Raw genomic sequence first — 20,604 nt, 5'->3', positions numbered from 1 at the left:
CGAGTTAGAGGGGGGGTAGCGAAAGCGCCCTGGGCGTGGCGCTTCCGGGGCCGCCGGTGCGTGGGTGGGGGCTCTTTGGCGGGGACATGGGGGGGCCCGCCTGGGAGGTTACGGGGGGGCCCGCTCGTGGGTGGGGGTGGGGGCTGTTTGGGGGGGACACGGAGGAGCCCGCTTGGGGAGGGATCATGCAGACATCCCCTTCTCCCATCCGTCACGTTTTCGCCCCCCAGCCCTCCCCGAGCACAGGGGGTTGCATAGGGGTTGCGAGCTGCCAGCCCCATGCCCCAATGACATGATGCCTCCGTTTTAATTCATAAGGGGTCACGTTCAGAGGTGACTGTGTGAAAGGGGGTCACAGGTGCCCTGGCAGGGCGCTGGGCAGGTGGTTCCCAGCCGGCTGTGTGTACGCCAGAGAGCAGTGATGTGGACTGGGGCGGGGCTGGGCCTGTTTAGCTTCACCAGCCCAGAGCCCCCACCGCTGGAGCAAATCAGGATCAGCCCTATGTTCAGACAAGCCCCGGCCAGGCTTTTTGCCCCATGCCACCAGTGGTGCATCTGCTGCCTGATCATGGTCCTGGGGAGCTACTCCCCTGTATGGGGCACCAAAGCAGGCTCTCTGCTGTGGCTTGCAATAGTCTCAGGAGCCCTGGTTTTCAATAGGGATAGAGCAGTGGTAGCTCTCAGCATCCCAGAAGACTAAGGGCCTCTTGTCTCTGACTGGGTAAGTGTCCCCTTCTTGTATGAACCCAACTGGCTGTTTCCGTTCTGCCACAGAGCTCCATTCGACACCATGGCACCATCCAGGAAGAAAACATCCAATAGAACCAGCAAACACAATGTAAAGAAGAAAAAGCTCACTGCATTTTTAAAGGACTTTGACCGTGAAGGTAACCATTGCACTTAGTCATAAAGCTTGTTTTCTATAAAGGCTTCAGGGTCCCAAGTTGTTTTCCAGGCTAATGTAATGGTGGTGAAAGTTATTGTCTTGACAACCCTGGCGACTGACACCTCAGGATACTGAAGTCCTGTACAGGCAAGACAGATACAGCACAAAAGCCATAGCTTTGATCCAGAGGGATAACTTTGAGGGATTTGAAAAGGAGGTTTAATCCTTGATGCTCATGCCATCCTTGCCCTTTCCTGAGGCTTCTATCCAGTGGGCTAGTTGTGATGAGAATGCTGCAATGTTGATGCAAGTCTATTAGGAATTATACTAAAATAGGAACTCTTTTCAGTGGGCACTGGCAGCTGTCAAATATTAATATTGGGTGCTTGTCAATAGGGTATTTAGAGAGACATGGTACGTGAAGCAATATCTCTTATTGAACCAACTTCTGTTGGTGAGAAAGAGGCTTGCACACTTGCGTAGAGCTCTTCTTCAGCTCTGGAAATGTATGCTCAGTGTCACAGCTAAATACAAGGTAGAACAGATTGTTCAGTCTAAGTAGTTAATACATATTTCAAGGGACCATTCAATGTGAAGTGGCCTGTTAATACCTTTCCAGTTATCGAGGGGAGGTTTAGTGGGTTATAGATAGTTGTCATAAACCATAAATCCAGTGTGCGTGTTCAGGTCATGATCTTTAGTATCTAGCACAGTTATGAATTTAAGTTCCTAGGCTCATCTTTTGAAGGTGTTGCACAGGTTTCCTTTGAGGATGAGAACTGAGAGGTCAGATGTAGAGTTATCACTTTGTGAAAAGAGTGCACCACACAGGCGATGTGGTATTTTTGTCTTTTATCATTTTTCTGTGTGAGTTCATTCAGAAGCATAGTGATTGCCTGGTTTCACCCATATAGTTGTTACCAAGGTACATTTAGTGCACTGGCTAAGATACACCATGTGTAGAAACCATGGATTTTGAGAGGTGTATTGTAAGGGGTGTTCATCATTGCAGCAGTGGTGATACGTCTACAAGCTTTGCATCTGTTGTTCTGGCAGTGTCTGGTGCTGCTTTGAGTTAATGTGTCTTGGTCTGCGCAAAACTTTTTTCTGATGATGGGATTGGGGGGTTATTTGAAGGGCAGAAGAGAGGGTTCAGGAAAGATTTCTTTCAGGATGTGGTCCCATGAAGTATGTGTTGTAATTGTTTAATGATACCACCCATATTGGAACCCATACAGGGTACGTGACAGTCTGTTCCACCTTGTGGAATTCTTCCATCAATCTAGCTACTGCCTCTTGGGGAGCTGGATTGCCTACGCCAATGGACGAAACCCTCCTGTCGATATAGGGAGTGTCTATGCAGAAGCACTGCAGACATACCTTTATACAGTTCAGTTAATTTTCTACCATTGGCTCACAGCAAATGAAAATGTAAGTGCTCAAAAAGGCTCATTTGGGAAGAATGAAATAGATTTGATCAGAAAAGTGTGTACACAAGGGAGTAGATTTTTGCTGACATTCAGAGAAATATAAATTCTAACCCTAATATGTAAATCCCTGAATAACATTTGTGTTCTATGTAGTAATCAATCAAAATCCTTTTTTTCTTTTAGTCCAAACAAGAATTGATCAGCTACAAACAAATGGGCAAAATCTTCTCAAGGAATTGGATAATCTTTATAACATAGAAAACCTCAGACTTCCTCTAGCACTGAGAGAAATGAACTGGCTTGACTACTTCGGTATGGTCCATCTACTCCAATATGTATTGACAAAATAGTTCAACAATGTACTAACAGTAGAGCTATAAGTGAGTTAGTGGACTCTGTTTAGTGACATATCCTAGCTGCATGATTTTCAGAAATGTAATTACTATTTACATTGCTGTCTATAATAACATTACATTATTTCTTTTGCAACACATCATATTTAAAGTCAGTATATTGGATAATTTTATTTGTATGAAAGTGCTCATTCGAAATTAGGCTTCAAGTGTTTTTCCTTTGGATGTCTTAAACTCACTGGGACATGAGGTGTGGCACTGGCTTAACTGATTGCAAAATCATGTGTTTAAAAAAAATCTTTGGGAACAAGAGGAGGCAAATTGAATCCTATCCATTCATGGACAACCACAGATTTTCTGTTTGCGATAAATCCTGCTTTTCCACTAGTTTCTTTATCTTAAGCTGGGTGTTGACTGTCAAGCAATGCTATTTGTTTGGATGTTTATTGTTTAATTCTACCCAAGTATTAAAACTTTAATATTGCATAAATTACTCTGGTTGTACATTGATAAACAATGTTCTGTCTCCAGCTAAAGGAGGAAGTAAAAAGGCCCTAGAAGAAGCAGCAACGGTAGGTTACATACATCTAGTGTAGCTCCTAAGTCAAATAGAAACTTCTTTTCTGGTACTTCTGTGTAATGTTTTTAGGAACCCAATCTTTATTTAAACCATTGCATCATTTTAAGAGTCTTAGCACAGCACTTGCTGAAAGGAATAAATAAGACATGTAATGTTTGTAATCTCTTCTGTCTGTCCAAAGTGCTAGCCTTCTCCTTCAATTACTTGGTTTATCGTAAATCTTGACGCTCCTTTCTCCAAGATGCATATCCAGTCTCCCTTGCAGTGCATTTTAATGACTATTGAAACTCACTTCATTGTTATGGGTGCCACCTAATACAGACTTCTCCAGAATGTTTACTGAGGCCAGGTCTACACTCAAAAGTTAAGTCAGCTCAGCTACATCGCTATGGGATGTGAAAAATCCACACGTCTGAGCCACATAGTTAAGCTGACGTAAGCCCCAGTATAAACAGCGCTTGGTTGATGGAAGAATTTTTCCACCACCTAGCTACTGCCTTAGAGACATGGATTAACTATGCTGATTGGAAAACCCCTCCCTTTGCTATAGTGAGTGTCTACACTGAAGCTCTACGTGGCTCAGCTGCAGTGTTTCAAGTGTAGAGAAGCCCAGAGTCTGAAGCACTTGGTAACTGGAAGACTTGTTCCTGAGTTCTGTAACTACCTCTTTGCTCCTCTTACTCAGAGGCTTCTCAAGTTTCAGAAATTGACCTTGTAATTCAAGCTGTGTCTTGGCAGTTGATGGTGGGTGTCTGCCTTTGATTTTTAAATAGCGAGTGTCCTGACATCCTTTCTCTCATCACCCAGAGAGTTGAAAGTTTTCAGTTTTAGCAGTCTGCTTATAGGAAGCCATTTTTCGGCAATGAAATCTTGGCTTGCCTACCAGTGATACTAATCAACTAAACAGACTATCAGTTAAACAATGTTTCCTTACTGTTATCTTGCCCTGCCTCACTCACCAGAGAATATGCATTTCTTTGTAAACCAGAAAACTACGCTGGGATTGGACTGAAATGTCTGGGGGTTGGGAATAGCTGTAGTAGCGGAATAAAGCCCTTCAGTACTAAATGCTATGCAGGTCTGGCAAAATGTTACCAATTCTAAAATACTGGGGAAGTGTGAACACAGCAAAGTGCAAAGCATCATAGAAGCATTTTTATTGTAAAGTAATAATGGGTTTACACTGCTGTTTGCAGGCAATTAGGAATGAGTTAGTTCTTTACTAACAATACACATGGTATTCTGGTTGCTTTTGGTTTTAGGCAGATTTGGAACTATCAGAAATAAACAAACTTACAGCAGAAGTTATCCAGACGCCTTTCAGAATTGTCAAGAAAGGTCAGTTTGTTTACAGGCATTGCTGAATGTTCTGGGTGCAATCAAAAGCGGAATGTTTTTTCGTTTCTTATGGATCTTGTCAACTATCTTCCAACCCTTATTAACTGGCCTAAATAGGTTTCAGAGAAACAATTGTTGCTTCAGTCTTTGTGATGTTACATCTGGAGTGTATTAACTTAGATTTGCTAAATCTTATAGAAGTGTTTATTCACATTTACTTATGCCTTCCATAAAACCACTTTCCTTATAAAATCCTACTTTATCGCTATATAAGTATATTACTACTAGTTCAATAACTTGTTTGCCAAACAAACTTCACAACTGTTTTCTTTTCACCCTACCTGTTCGTGGATAATTTAATATGCTTCTAATTTTTTTCAATTTGGACACTATTTTCTTCTTCTAGCTGAAAAATCCAAACAGGATATCGATGCCATTGAAGAAGAAACAGAACTTAGTTTGCGCCCTGTAGCAAAGAAGAGGAAACAGGATAACAAAGCCTTTGAAGAATCAGAACCAGAACATGAAAATGTTAATCCCAAAATAGGAAAGGTAAATAACTGATATACTGTGGTGATGCCCAGGCAGGAAGTGAATGACTGTTGTTGATCGAGGTGATGCTTACAGGCTTGCTTGCCGTAGGCTAGCTACTCATTTTAATCAGAATTATAGGTTTATATAATCTTTTTATTTTAAATTTGTAAAATATAACTTTACAACTAGTTTTATTTTGCAGAAGAATATGTGTATTTCTCCTCTGATGCAACTTAAATCACATGAAAATATTATCTATTCTATTTGTAATATCCAAGATGACTACAATAGGAAGAGAGAGATTTCTCATTTTGTTTTCTTGTGCATTTGAAAAAGTTCTCTGAGTAGTCTCTTTCACTGTTTTCCCTCTGTACTGTAAAGTCAATGTTCCTTGTTTGCTTCTGTGTGAAAGACCACACATTGGGGAGAGAATTTCTTTTAAAAGGGGAAAATGTGTAAAACCACAAACTGTCAGGGGACTTCAGGGTATTTTCATATATTTTGTGTCTCTCTAAACCTTCAACGAGAAACTGTAGTTTTCCCCTTTTCTTCATAGCCTGAATTCTGTTTGAGGACGGGATAGTTCAGTGGTTTGAGCATTGGCCTGCTAAACCCAGGGTTGTGAGTTCAGTCCTTGAGGGGACCATTTAAGGATTTAGGGATTGGTCCTGCTTTGAGCAGGGGATTGGACTAGATGACCTCCTGAGGTCCCTTCCAACCCTACTAATCTATGATATGTGAGTGCCTTAGATAGATTCTGTTATAAGGTAGAACCCAACTACTTCTGAAATTGTAAAGAAACATTTCATATCCATTTTCCCTTAAATTGTATGTTAAACCTCCGTCATGTTTTGGGAGCAGGAGTCTCTTTACCCAAGACTACTAACTAACTATTGGAACTTTGATATCTATGGGAAAGAATTCTGCACAAATCCCTGCGTCTTCCCCAGCTCAGCTCTAGGTTATGATAAAGCCAAGACTCAAAAGGGAAAGGTTTTCCACAATTTTGATCATCTTAGCAGGGGAACACTGAGTCTTGTTCTTCAGTTCGTGTTACCAGTGCTAGTTCGGTTATGGGAACACTTCTTCAGAACTGGAGGTGAGCTGTAGTTTGTTCAAGAAACTAAATAATTCACTGAGTTCTGTGTGTTCCAGATGAAGACATCAACCAAAAAAGTGCCAGTTTCGAAGAGCAGAAGAGCTCCATCAGCAAGAGTGAAACGCATTAGTAAAAGGTAAGAGTCTGAAGTGGTGTGAATCCCTCTTCTTCACTGTGCGGATGGAAAGGAGAGACCAGAAATGATATTGCCAAAGTAGCTGTGGTTGGGGTGGATAGATGGAGGAGGGAGTGAGCTGTTCTGGAGGAACTAACACAGGTATAGTAGGGGTAAATGGAGGAGCTCTACAAAGGGCAGTCTCATAGTAGGGTGAGGTGAATCACCAGCTATTCTCTTTGGGGGCATCTGGGGTTTTACACTGAATCAAGCTGTCATAAAACTGCAGTCTTTGCTGCCATGTCAAGAGGCATTACCTAAAATCAAGAGAAACCTGTAGTTTCCAAAAACCCTCACATTGTTCTCAGCTTTTCTAACTAATAAAACAGATGGTCAGAACTGAGAAGCAACTGCTAAGCCAGTCTTTGAAAAGGGCATCATCTTACCACAGCCACTCTCTTTGAGCAGGTCAAGCAAAAATAACTTTGCCACTCCAGCCCTTGGCCGAGTTCTGGATACCTGCACATGGGGAAGGACCACCACTGTCACCCCTAAGTTTGATTCCAGGTGAGTGTGCATTAATTAGCAAAGCCTCGTAACTGTGTATTTATCATATCCTGCAAAATGTATCTATTAAATATCAGCATTTACCAGGTGTCAAAGCATCTAGTGTGTCTTGTCATTAGTCTTGCATGAGATAAAACAGAACAGTTGCAATATAGATCAGCTTGTTACCATTCTGCCCCATGGCAGTGGCTGTTCATATCTGATGCATGTTATAAGAGCCATAATATAACACTTCACATATTCAAAGTGCTGTAGAGATATTGACTAACCTTCACAACCCTGAAATATTAAGGATGAGATAACTGAGGTAGAGAAGTGTGATTATTTGACTACTATTAGTAGAGTGTCACCAGTGGAGCCAGGATTAGAATTTGAGACTTCATGATTCCGTATACATTTGTGCATGGCTTAATGTGCTCAGTCTTGTACTGTGAAATCAGCAATGTTGTAGTCTATTTGTTTGAACCGTCTCCACACTGTCCCTTCTCCCTCTCCTTTTCCCATTTTTCAAACATGTGCATCTGATATGTGCAGAATTACTAACTGTGGTATGTCACCTATTGCTAAAGTCAGCCTCTGTACTTGATGAGAGGAGGATAACTAATATAACACCGAGTTTTTAAGAAGGCCCCAGGGCAATCCTGGCAATTACAGGCTGGCACGCCTAACTTCAGTAACAGGCAAATTGGTTGAAACTACAGTAAAGAATAATTATCAGATATGTTGGGAAAGAGTCAACATGGCCTTTGTAAAGGAAAATCATGCCTCACCAATATATTAGAATTCTTTAAGGGGGGTGGTCACAAATATGTGGATACGGGTGATCCAGTGGATTTAGTGTACTTGAACTTTGACCAAATCCCATACCAAAGGCTCTTTAAGCAAAGTTAGCAGTCATGAGATAAGAAGGAAGATCCTGTCATGAGTCAATAACTGGTTAAAAGATTAGAGACAAAGGGCAGGAATAAATGGTGAGTTTTCCCAGTGGAGAGAGGTAAATAGCAGGATCCTTCAATGATGTGTACTGGGACCAGTACTGTTCTATATATTCGTAAATGATCTGCAAAAGGGGGTGAACGATGAGGTGGCAAAATTTACAGATGCTACAGAATTACTTAATAGTTAAGTTCAAAGGAGACTGTGAACAATTGCAAAGGGATCTCACAAAACTGGGTGACCAGGCATCAAAATTGTAGATGAAATTTAGAGTTGATAAGTGCAAAGTAATGCACATTGGAAAACATAGTCTCAGCTGTGATGGGGTGTCCAACCTGGACTGAGGCTTGATGGACAAGCACTAAGTGAAGATGGAGCCCAGCTGGGCAGGGGCAGGCTGAGTTCATGTAAAGCCAGCAAACTGAAACCACAAGGGAGCTGCAGAAGTAGTCTGCAGTCACTCCCTGGGAGGAGAAAGTTTGGGTTGGTAAACTCAGAGCTGGGGGAACCAGAAGATAGAGCAAAGAAGTAGAAAGAAGTCCAGGGAAAGAGCAACAGGGAGCAAGCAGACCATGATTGCTGGACATAGGGTCCCTGGATTGGAACCCAGAGTAATGTGTGGGCTGGGGTTCCCATTGCAGCCACTGTGAAAATGGCACAGGGCCTGGCATCAGATGAGAAGACTGTCTGGAGAAGACGAGGACAGCTGATCCAGTGGGACTTTGATACCCTGGAAGGGGAGGACTACAGAATGACCTAGCTAAGAATCATGAAGAGGGAGCACTACATGTCCTGTAGAGTGAGGCGGGGATGCAGTGAGAGCCACTAGTGGGGCGGTGGGAGGGGGCAGCATCAGACCTTAATGGAACTAATACCCAGATGAGGCCACAAGGAAATACCCCAAGGGCAAGTGGACCTGTGACATCAACTATATATATAAAATGGTGGGTCTAATAAGCTGTTTCACTCAGGAAAGGTCTTGGAGTCATCATGGATAGTTCTCTGAAAGTGTCTGCTTAATGTGCAGTGGCAGTCAAAAAAAGCTATCAATATTAAGAACCATTAGAAAAGGGATAGACAGAAAATATAATGCTGCTACACAAATCTATGGTACATCCACACCTTGAATAGTGCGTGCAGTACCAGTCACCCCATCTCAAAAAAAGATATATTAGAATCGGAAAAGATACAGAGAAGGGCAACAAAAATGGTTAGGGCTAAGGAACAGCTTTCATATGAGGACAGATTAAAAAACCTGGGACAGTTCAGATTAGAAAAGAGATGACTGAGGAAGGGATATGATAGGGATCTAAAATTTCAAAAGAAGGTGCTTTCATTTTTAGAGTTCGGTGCTTTTGTTTTTTAAACCCCTTGGGCCTGATTTTTAGAAGTGCTTATTGTTCTCAAGTAAAGCTGTAGTCATTGAGAGCTGTGGGTGCTCATCATTTCTGAAGACTGGGCTCAGGATGTCTGGAGCTGTGCGCATAAATCCAGAGTCTGCTTTTAAAATGTTGGCCTAAATATGTCAAATGTCTTCTCCGAATTAGCTCTTTCAGTGTAAAATATGGAATATAAAGATGACTACAACACATCATTTAATGGCCTTAGCTTTTGGCCTCAGAGTTTTGATTGACTAAGGGCCAGAAGCCTGTAGTCCCACAGGAGAGGGTAGATGGAGGTCATAGCTAGAAAAAAGAAGATAAGATAAATCATGTCCTAGTTTAATCAGAGTTTTTTTGTCAGTACAGTTGGTTTCTGAAAGCTCTATTGGTTTTGCTCTTCAAGTTATGCATTTTTCTCCAACCTTCTGTTTCCCTTGAAAATGAAATGTTTGAAATCTCTACTTCGGGAGAATCTAATGAAATGTACTTCTGATCATTTTAATTGGCTGGAATAAATTATTCATCAGTAACTTGGGAATGTCTTTCAGGCTTTTCAAGACACCAGGTCTACGCACGCCTGCAGCGCATGAGCATGTCTACATAGTCTCTGCAAACGGCAGCCCTCTTGCTAACAGCAATGATGTCATCATTACAGTCCCTGTCGGAGGAGGGGAGGTAAAGCAGAAAGTTATTAAAATTGTAGGGAGATATTTTAGTGGGTTTTGAAGTCCACCACATGCAATTTAAAATAATGGTTGATAGCAGTATGTGCCATGGTGCAATACAGCAAAGGTGTGAGATGAGTCTGTGGTCTCATGCTGCATCTGGTCCTCTGTTTGTAACTAGTCCTGTTTTGTCAGTGACCTTATGCTGTTCCCAGGACTTGCTATAAAAGCAGTACATGATTCCCTGCTCTTAAATATGGTGGTCTATCAATCTTTCTAATATATAATCTAGATGCTTCAATCTTGTTTGGCTCTTTCACTGATTTCACTTACAAATTCACATGTACCAGTCTGACACAGTTGAACAGTAACTGAGACTTGTGGTCTTTTCTGTACAGAGCATTCGTTTAGCAGCCAGTGAGCTGACCAAAAGGAATTTGAGTCATCTCAATCCTGAGACCCTGGGAATTATGAAGAAGTTATCAGTAAGTCAATATATACTTGGCTATGAATTGAAACTGGTCTGTTGTGGTGCCTAGCATTGTCATTGTCCCTGTAGCTAAGTTAATGGGCCATCAGTATCCATTAGATTCTGCCTGTAATCTTTCTTCTTAAATTCTTTTCCTCTTTTTCTGTCTGGATCTTGGCGCTCCCAGAAAATATTTTTTTACACAATGTGGTCCGTTCAGCTAGTCAGGAAAATACACAGACTTGGGGCTTACACTAAACTGGGCTGTATACAAACAATGCTTTCATTAGTGGGAGAGAGCTACTGGTAGTGCTTAGGATTTAATTCAAGGGTGAACATGCCCTCCATTTTTTCCAGTGTAGGTGACTTTAAGATAGGGGTGGGCAAACTTTTTGGCCGGAGGGCCAAAACTGGGTATGGAAATTGTATGGTGGGCAGGCTCCCGGTGGCACTTACCTCAAGCAGATCCCAGAAGCAGCAGCATGTCCCCCATCCAGGTCCTATGCGGAGGCGCGGCCAAGCAGCTCTGTGCACTGCCCCGTCCGCTGGCGCCACTCCTGCAGCTCTCATTGGCCGCGGTTCCAGGCCAATGGGAGCTGCAGGGACAGCGCTTGGAGCAGAGGCAGTGTGCTGAGCCCCCTGGCTGCCCCCTACACGTAGGAGCCGGAGGAGGGACATGCCACTGCTTCCAGGAGCCACAAGGAGTGGGGCAAGCCCCCGGCTGGAGTATCAGAGCAGGGCAAGCCCCAGACCCCGTTCCCCAGAGGTAGCTCGAGGACCAGATTAAAATGTCAGGAGGGACAGATGCGGCCCCTGGGCCGTAGTTTGCCCACCCTTACTTTAGGATATGGCAGCATGTGTTCTTTACAAGTGCTATTTGTTAATCTTTCTCCTTTTTAGGTTCGTCTTGCACAAGCATGCAGCAGCACGAACACCCAAAGATGAAATTTCAGGGATATTGACTTTCTGTGTAAATCTGAAACTTCAATTTTAGGACTACAACCTGAATTCTTACTCTATTGTTTTACCTTTCTGTTACATGGTGGAGGTTAGGAACAGATTTTCAGCCTGTAATATATAATGTGATTAGAATAGGTTGACTTCTTTTTGTACAGAAAAAACTGCTTAGTTTCCTATTTCAAGATAGCTAGCTACACCTTGGCCTTGGGTCCTCCAGAGTGCATGAGAGGCATGGCAGGTGGATACAGCTGCCCTGCAACCTGCAGAAGATCAAAGCAGTGGGGCCTATTGGATTATAGTGTGATTGACAAAAGTTGTATCTGGTTTGCGAGCAAAAGCGGTGGAGCTGCTCATTGCACTTATTACCAGGCAAGTCTTCTGTTTGTTGATGTTGTCATTGAAAGGCGCTAGTTAGTTGTATTCTAAGAGCTGGAATATGAACCTCAGTTACAAGTAATTAACAGGTAGGTGCTAAAAGAACATTTTCTTGCAGACTGGCTAATGAAGCTGCCACTGATGATAGGGGTACAACGAATCCTTTGTTTTGTTCTTCTCACAGCAGCTACTGAACTTTCAATCCTGCTTTCCAGTTTACAGTGAACAATGTACTTGAAGTCTTTTATTGTACATCCTGCCGTTGTTTTTAAAGAAATGAATACACTGGTATGTTCTTAAACCCATAATTTTACTGAGTTTTAAAGCTTCTATCTACAAAAACAATCATCTTGAATTCCAATCCTCTAAGGCACATACACTTACTGGTGCACGTCCCTTTAGAGTGGTTGGAGACAGCCGGTGGAGAGCTCCCTCTGCACGGGGGAACTCTGCTGCTTCCTGCACTAGCTCCTAGGGAGGAGATGGGGATGTGGCAGAGCCAAGTTCCATTATGTCTGGGTCTCCACTGGGGTGTTCCCTACATTCTTTTCATGACCAAAAAAGTTTTACATAATAAATACTGTTTATAGGTGGAATAAAATTAGTTACATATTCATTGACTTTTACTGTTTTAGAAAATTCCTGCTTTGCTTAATAGTCCATGGACAGCACTGATACATTAGAATGGTCAGTGTCCAGCACCTTACTCTTCTCCAGCATCTCTGTGATGGAAAAAGCCTGAAGCACTTCATAACCTCTGTGTAGGAGTCGTTTGGCTGAAACCTGGCCTGGAACAACAACAACATCTGTTCTGTGTCTTTACACATAGCTTGCAGAGTTCTGAAGAGTAACTTTAAGAAGGCAGAATAAAAGTTCAGAAAGCTGAACTTTGCAACAAGAGTTAACACCCTGTGTCTTTCCAGAGTGGAACATGAGCCCCAAATTGTCTGAGCTTCTGTTCTGTGCTTCCTTCCAGAACTACAGGAATAATTGCTTGTCAACCCCTTTTCCTCTAATATCTGTTTTTCTAGAGTGCACTTAATATTATATAAACTAAGGCAGTTCTTAACGGTAAACTACATGCCGTCTTCCGTTTCTCTCCCACCAGATAATTCCAGTGACACTTAGCACATAGCACTTGGCTATAATTCTCAATGCGCATTACAAAAGGTAACTATCATCTTCTTGTCAAAAAAGGGAATGGGACTACCTGGGGGGAAAAAATCATGGGAAGAAAGTTCATTTGAACTTTTTTGTAGGAAAATTTTTGTTTAGATTTTATTTGAATTTAAATTTCAAACTTATGGTTTTTTCCCTTTCCAGACCACCTTTGCTTTTTTTCCTCCACTGACTGCAATACGATGACTACCCAGGGTTTGTCTTCTAAAACTTATTTCTTTTCAGTTTTCCTTTATCTGCTGTAACTTTTCAAATCCTTCTCCAACTGTGGAAAAGTTGAGTTGCAAAAGGAAAAATGAAATTGTGACTCTGCCACTCTGTAACTTTCCAAAATTACTTCAACTTCAGAGAACCTAGAACGGCAAACATTTTCAAAGCTGAGAAAATTTTGAACTGTTACAGTGGCAGAGTTACAGGCTATTTTAACACAGAGGGAAAGACTCTAGAGGTCTCTGCGTATCTGACAACCTGCAGGGTTTGGAAGAAGGGCTGGACTTTTTTGTAGCTCTTAATGGTGATCATACTGCAAGGGTTTGGAGGGGAAATTATCAGAATTTAGGAGCCACAGCCCTGTCTTGAATGGGACAGTTTATCCTGCGTCTTTGTTCATCCTGCACATCATACTTTCTATGCAGCTTTGTGAGGCAGTTGGATTCAAGGGATGCCATCAACTTGAAATTCCCAACATTTTTTCATTTTTCAGGAGATTGAAAAATCTGCACAAAAGAGAGGTGAAGATAGTTAACCAGCTACATAACATCAGCAAGCTGGAAAAAACAGGAAAAACATTTTGACTCCCCCATTAGAGTAATGTTACTTGAGCCAATAGCATTTGCAAAAATGTAGGCAGAAATGTAATTTTATGTTTTAGGTGGATAGTGTTCCTTTTAAACATGTAAACATAATCACTTTCTAGCCCATATATTTATATGGAAGGATTGCTACTTCTGAAACAACCACACACGCATACTCCCTGCTCCAGTAAGAATAACCTGGCCTCAAAGATTAGAAAATGATAGCACTTCATGAAAAGCACTGTTTCTCTCTGCTGGTAGCCAGCAATTCACAGCCTCTTTAGTTTCAGCCCACAGTGAAGAATATTTTAATACAAAGTATGATTATGGCTAGAAAGTAGCTAAGCATGTCAGCGCGTAGTGCAAGCACTGGCTGGATACAGCTGGGATACATCTACCCTTCAGTTGAAGGTATGAGCATAGTGTAGGGTCGGCATACCTGTGCTAGCTTTAATCCGCTATTGTGGATGCGGCGGTATCCGCTAGCAATGTGAGTCCACAGGCAGTGTCCAGGCCAGGCTTCGTGCAGCCTGTGCCACTGTTTTCATTTCTAGCCACGCTGGCACATGTATACTTACCTCAGCTGCAGTCACACCTCAGATTGCAATTTAGACATACCCTAAAGGAGCTCAGTTATTTACACCTTGATGGTTTTGGCAGCCTTCTCTAAATCCTAACTGCAGGTGGCACTCTGCAAATTATTAAGCCTCAGGGCTTTGTCTCAGCTTTACTACCTTTGCTGAATTCCACTGACATGTAAATATGAAAATGATCATGTTGGTTTAGAATCTAATTGCTTTGTAAATACTGCAGTTTGGAAGACAAGTCAAAGCCAAAAACCTGCGTTAAATATGTTTTTCATCTTTCAGTGCTTCTCCATGTAAAAGCAAATTTGTCCAGCATAGATCAAACATTTCCCTTATTCCTCTGCCCTCTACACTGGCTCTGTGTCAAATCCTGGGCTCAATTCAACATCCTGGTCCTAATTTTCAAGGCCCTACTTTTAGAGTCCTGCAGATCTGCAGCTATCCACAGACCATGTTTGCAGATCGCGGATCGGAGCGGATGAATCCGCACAGGGTTCTATCTACTTCGGCTTGTAGATAGACAGTTCAGCAAGGCAGGTGATGGATAAGGACACGTGGTCACCTTTGCCATATCACCATCACTGCTCTGAAGCATTTCTATTCCATTTCCCAAGCCCTGCTGCTGAGTATGTATGGACTCAAATTGAGTCAGGTCCGTGGCCCAATACCATCTGTCAGGATGCCATTTTAGTCTCCAGAATCAGTTTCATATAATTTTTTACATCTAACAAGTCTCTAGCCCTTATGGTGGCACAGTAAAGCTTAAAAACATGAGCCACATGTAACTGATGCAGCGATGTTTGCTTAAGTTGGGAAACAGCCTGAAAAACTTTCTGAGAGAATAGTGGAAGGCATTCCCTATTCATCTCGATGGGATATTAACTGGGGGTTAATAATGGGGTGACTAATTAATGCCAACATTAACTATTTCACTGCTGGTCCCAGCTTCTATAAAAAGACAGGGAGATTTATATGGTGAAGCTTTACTCACCCTGCTGAATAACATTTCATTTTAGTGGCAAAAGTTAGTTGTGGCTGGAAGATATACCCTCTTCTGACCCTGGGCACATGACAAAAATGATTTGACTTTGGGTATGAAGCAGACATGTCAGCTAAAGAAGGAGCACATGTGCTACCCTGCACCTTTAAATCCAAAACTCCCACAGAAAGTGACTGCCTAGAGCCATCTCTAATTTGTTCTAAGCTATCATCCCTTCTATCAGCAGGCAGGGAATTATCATATATTTATTTCTTACAATGTCACCAAATTGGTGACCACCTGCAAGGTGTCCACGATGATAAACGCTTGCTTTATATATGGAGCTATTTTTGACAATGCTTGATAGCGCACATCTATCAATTTGCCTAGAAGAGCCCCCTATTAGGATTATTATCTAACAGAATCCCTTTGTGGGAAGTTCAATGTCAGTGCATCTTGGGAAAGATACCTTAGTGGGTATCTTTTTTGCTCATTATATTTCTGAAGATTAATATTATTTCAGATTTCCATTATAAATTTGGGCTGAACTTTGGAGTTTGATACCCAGAACGAAAGCCACGGCAAGCAAAGGTTGGAGCATGCATACAAGAGAGAGCTACCCCAAAGCATGGCTTTCTGCTGCTCCCATCTGGCACAAGTCTGAACTGCTGTCCTGAGGACTGGGTGAGCTTTACAGGTGGGTGGCTGGGAGGTGAATTTTTCTGTGATATTCTTGCTCTCCGAACATGTAAGCACTGCTGCTGCCTTGCTTCACGTTGGGTCACCTACACACTGGGGACCAGCACAGGCTCTATTTCTGCCCAACCCATTAGAGGAGAAACTTTTTAAAATTCCAGGGGCCCAGGAAAGCTGCTTGGACCCTGAAAAGATGTGCTGGGCCCCAGCCACCTCATCTGCAGGTAAATAATGAAATCACTTTTCCTGATTGCTTGTTTCACGGGATTGCCAGGCTCCTCCCAGGAAAGACCACAGCTCCCAGCTTTGGCCGAGATACCTCTGTGCACACCTAGCACCACCCCCGTTCCAGGGAACTAGCCATGAGAAGTGGAGGTCTCCCAGTGCCTTCTACTTTAAAAGAAAAGCCTAGAACCACAAACCAATGAACAAAGCCCTGGAAGTGTTTTTGCTTTGATTTTCAAGATGAATATTTGCAGAGCCGTTGTTCTGAGAATGGCTTCCTGGGCTCTCTGTGTGGGAAAGAGGCACCAGGCCTTTCCTCTTCCTTCTCTCAGGGGTGTTCCCTTCACATAGCACAGTCCGTACAATCATTGATGCCCATCCAAAGGAAAATCTCAGGTCTAGCAGTGGCAGCAACTGTGCATGTAACACACGGCTGATTTCAGTCTCATAGAAAACACTCAACCACCCGTCAGTGATGCATGCAGATGCTTTTTCAACTTGACAATCATCATTTTGCTGCATTGCTTTTCATTTCCCACGACTTAATTTGAAAGGGAAATGCTGGCACTTGCCAGGCTGGCATGCAAATAAACGCACACAAGCACAAAAACCCTAAGCTCCTTCCTTGTAATGTTCCAGTAATCCCTGCACTGAGCAGAAAAGGGCAGTTGTAATTATTTTGTTAAACAAAATGCATCTGCCATGTAATGTGCAAAGGGGCCAGAAGTGTTGCTAGTAATTTACATGAGTGATAGAACAGCAGAAAAATGAACTACTACTTACCCGTGTTCCAGAGAGCAAACAGCACAGGCAGCATGGGGAAATGGACTCAGGTAATGAATGGGTTTATCTATTGGCTGCCAGGTTGCTTTAACTCATGTCTGGTCTAATTAACTCTGGCTGACACCAGTTGCAAATGTAATTGAATATTATCAGTATTCTTTGCTACAATCTTAGACTTAGTTTGTGGGGCCCCTGGGGGCCCTGGAGCACAAGGTGAAAGCCACTGCTTTAAGCACTCTCATTGGAGTCAATGGGACTGCTGCCTGTGGATAAGTGCCTTGCTGAACTGGGTGCCAGTGCTCAACCCTTCTAGTGCAGAGAAGGAAAGTGGCAGGACTGGGGAGAAGGGTTAGGGATAAAGAGCAAAACCACTTCCCTGGGCTCCTCAAGGTCCCTGGTGCTGACTCTGAGCTTGGGGTCTGTGGGAGGTGCCTAGGTATGTATATTACTCACATTAACAGGCTTGTACGTGTTTTGCAATTTAAGCTCCTGTAACTTTCCATTTTTTTGCTGTCTGAAAAAGATTTAACATTTAATTAACCTGACTAACATCAGTTAACAATCGGGCCCTTAATTATGCAGATAGTAGTTAACATGTGACTGGTGCTGACCTTTCAGAGGGCTGGAGCCTCACTGAATTGAAGCTGTGCTACATGGTGACCAGCGGTGTCAAGACAGATCCTGACATGCAGGACCAGGTAGGTAGGGTCCTCACTACTGTCACCCATCACTTCCTAACCTAAGGGACCTCGTAGCCTTTATACGTGACCCCGTATCACGTGGCGCAGGTGACAGGGATATCAAATGCAAATCAAACAGGAATTCATTGCCAGGAATTCAGCTGCAATTTGTTTTCCTTTGACTGGTTGTACTGCAGGATTTTGAATGAATCACATCCATGTTTAGTGAAAGCAGAGGCTTGTTACTATACAGTTGCTCCACTTTCTGTGCATGTGTATGTACAGGAGTAGACCAGGGTGATCTGTTGGGACATTTCTTTTGATGACTAGGCAGAGGAGGGGTAAGTCATTCAGGAATGGTGAATTCTCCCATCTCTTTTCATAAAAGGGAGAGAACGCATGTACATTCTGTTATGGCAGGTGTCCCCAGTGGCTCTGCTACACTCAATCCTCAAGTTCTTTTTGTTAGCTTGTGAACAAATGTTCAGTCTTGGGATTGCTAGTTTTGTTCTGCAAGGCGCTGCACCCAGGGAGCTGTGTGAGCAGTCAGAGAGTTTGCCCTGCCTTGGTCTTTGATTGGAGTAAACTCATGAGGCAGGGTTGCTCACACAATGCAGTGAACCAATCAGTGCACTGAAAGCTGCTCTATTGACATTGGGCTTTTCATTCTGTGCCCTCCAACAATCCACTCACTTCTCAACATCATATTCAAGGCCCTTTCTTCTCATGTAAACAATGTATTCTCTTTAAAAAGCAGTACCTGCTTCTTCCTCCCTGTGGAGCTGGCCAGGTTTTTCTTTTCACACACTCAGATAACAGAAAGTTTGAGTTTGTCAAGAGTTCAAAATAAGTATAGTCAGCTTATTCATAGATGGTGGGTTTCTTAAAGGCAGGATTCCTTTCACAGATGTGCTGCAAATCAGACCCAGATTGTCCAGTGAATCTCATTTACAGTAAGATAATATGAAAACTGATGTGGCTGGAGTCGGTTTCAGAGCAGCGGAATTGCAGAGCACCGTGACTCGGCTGTCATATCTGAGTGCTGAGCAAAATATAAATGTCCTCTTAAACTACTGGAATAGGAAGCAAAGCTTACAACAGCATGGGCTTCAGAGCAATTTCACCCCCAACTCTGATGAATGCAGATAGAAAATCTCTATTTCATCTCAAGAAATTAGCAGCCATCAGGCACGGGACCTCACACAGACCGAGCGGAGATGGGAGATTGCACAGAAAATGAGATTAGATGGAATTGTTAAATATTAAATCACATACATACGAGAGTCCCAAGCAGCCTTTCTGCCTCCCCATCAAAGTTGATAATGCCTGTTACAGTGTAATCAATTAAACTAATTTCCCATAAAGGGGGAGAAACAATTAGCAGGAAAGGTGTGATTCAAAATTGGGTTAGAAATTCAAGTCTCGGGCAGAGCTGAGGATGACAAGGGGCTGAGCAAGAGGAACTTCTCTTAGTGTGAGTAGCTGCCTGGGTCTGGATGGGAATAGAGGACGCTTGGTGGTGACCCACCCTACGAAGGAACTCGCTCCTCAGTCCCTGTGTGCCATAGAAGGGTTTTAGAGAGACAAGATGGGAGAGGTAACAGCTTTTATCAGACCAGCTTCTCTAAGTTAACTGACATTACCTTGTCAATTATCAGAGGGGTATCCGACGAAGTGGGTAATCATCCACGAAAGCTCATGCTCCAATACGTCTGTTAGTCTATAAGGTGCCACAGGTCTCTTTGCTGCTTTTATGATATTATCTTGTCTCTCTGATATCCTGGGACCAGCACGGCTATAGCAACACAACAAACATACAAGGATTTGGTATCCAGAGGCAGCAATGGCAGACGCTGAGGTTCTTGCACTGCACAACACCAACCCCAGAGTTCTGGGCCCCCAAGCAGGAATGTGGGGCACCCTCTACACGGTGCTGAACTGCAGCAGTCCCCTGGGCAGCGGGGGCAGAGCCCCAGTGGGTGCCAGCAGCTCCTTTCCGAAACAACAGGTTTTAGGTCTGTCTAGGGCAGAAATGAAAAACACATTGAAACTTCTAAACAGGCAGCACAAGGAGCTGGCAAAGGGACGTTCATCCGCCAGTACAAAACAGGATTAACAGGGCCTTTACTCTTACCCTTGGACAAATGATGGTTTCATTCTTTTAAGGGAGTTGGGCAGCTAAGGCAGAACTGCTGCTCTTCAGGATGGAAGCAGAACCTTTTCCATCCACGCGAGAAAGCTGCTGTGGCCCTTGACAGCTGCTGTGGAAGAACATGGGGCTCTAGCATGGGCAGAAAATACTCATTAGTTGCCCTGGTAGATGAATCCATTTATTGTGGGCCATGAGCATCTGCCTGGGACAGGATTTCCAGGGCCCTGCAGCCTGGGTTGGGCCATCACACCTGTGCAGAATGAGAGCCAATCAGAATGGTAGCATGGCACACCCACTTTGCACAGGTGTCAATGACTGCCTAGCATGCAAAGCAGCAGAGACACAAGGGTCCCACCCCCCAGCGTCTCAGGGGATAGTGGTCATTCTTCAAGGAGCAGTGGGAGTTTCTGGGAGGCTGGGAGTTGGGCTAGAGGCTTCTGAGTGCTCAAAAGGAGCTAAGAATAGTGACTCTGCTAGTGCTTAAATTAGCAGAGCTGAGATGAAATGTGTCTGACAGGTGCCCACAGAACCCTGCTTCAAAGCACTGCATTATCCCTGGGTCACTCACTGGCCCTAATTCACATAAGTGGAGTGAAAATTTAGGAAGAAGGCAGCATGGAAAGCATGAGTGAAAGTGAGTTATTTTTGTCTTCTGGGTTCTTAGCCTTAAGAGCTCACATTTTCAAGCTTTCCTCCCCAATCACAATGCCTGAGAGCTGATAATCTCTCATAATCACAGGACTCTAGGAGCTAAAGCTTTAGGAAACGTACTAAATATCACAAGATTTGTGATCAAATCGTAAGAGTTGGCAAGGTTGGAAATCCAGCTTCTAATTCTTA

At 43.1% G+C, this 20,604-nt stretch overlaps 1 protein-coding gene across 1 annotated transcript; it reads left to right on the top strand.

The window, feature by feature from the left end:
* The first annotated feature begins 724 nt into the window (after positions 1-724).
* Positions 725-11,997, top strand: CDCA8 (cell division cycle associated 8). The gene is made up of 10 exons (XM_032796275.2): positions 725-887; positions 2,500-2,628; positions 3,201-3,241; positions 4,512-4,587; positions 4,994-5,139; positions 6,277-6,356; positions 6,804-6,902; positions 9,769-9,895; positions 10,284-10,370; positions 11,255-11,997. Exons 1-10 carry the CDS (start codon positions 791-793, stop codon positions 11,297-11,299), a joined length of 927 nt encoding a protein of 308 aa, XP_032652166.1. The 5' UTR covers positions 725-790; the 3' UTR covers positions 11,300-11,997.
* The last annotated feature ends 8,607 nt before the right edge of the window (positions 11,998-20,604 follow it).

This window comes from Chelonoidis abingdonii, chromosome 25 (assembly GCF_003597395.2).
Source record: "Chelonoidis abingdonii isolate Lonesome George chromosome 25, CheloAbing_2.0, whole genome shotgun sequence".
Lineage (NCBI taxonomy): Eukaryota > Metazoa > Chordata > Testudines > Testudinidae > Chelonoidis > Chelonoidis abingdonii.
The sequence above is the reverse complement of the archived record's forward strand: the minus strand, read 5'-3'. Positions and strand labels throughout refer to the sequence as shown.

Excerpts from the sequence above, each read along its gene's own strand:
- CDCA8 (XM_032796275.2), top strand. The coding sequence starts at position 791 with ATGGCACCATCCAGGAAGAAAACATCCAATAGAACCAGCAAACACAAT. Across the intron at positions 4,588-4,993 it reads TTTCAGAATTGTCAAGAAAG|CTGAAAAATCCAAACAGGAT; the intron begins GTCAGTTTGTTT and ends TTCTTCTTCTAG. Across the intron at positions 6,357-6,803 it reads GTGAAACGCATTAGTAAAAG|GTCAAGCAAAAATAACTTTG; the intron begins GTAAGAGTCTGA and ends CTCTTTGAGCAG.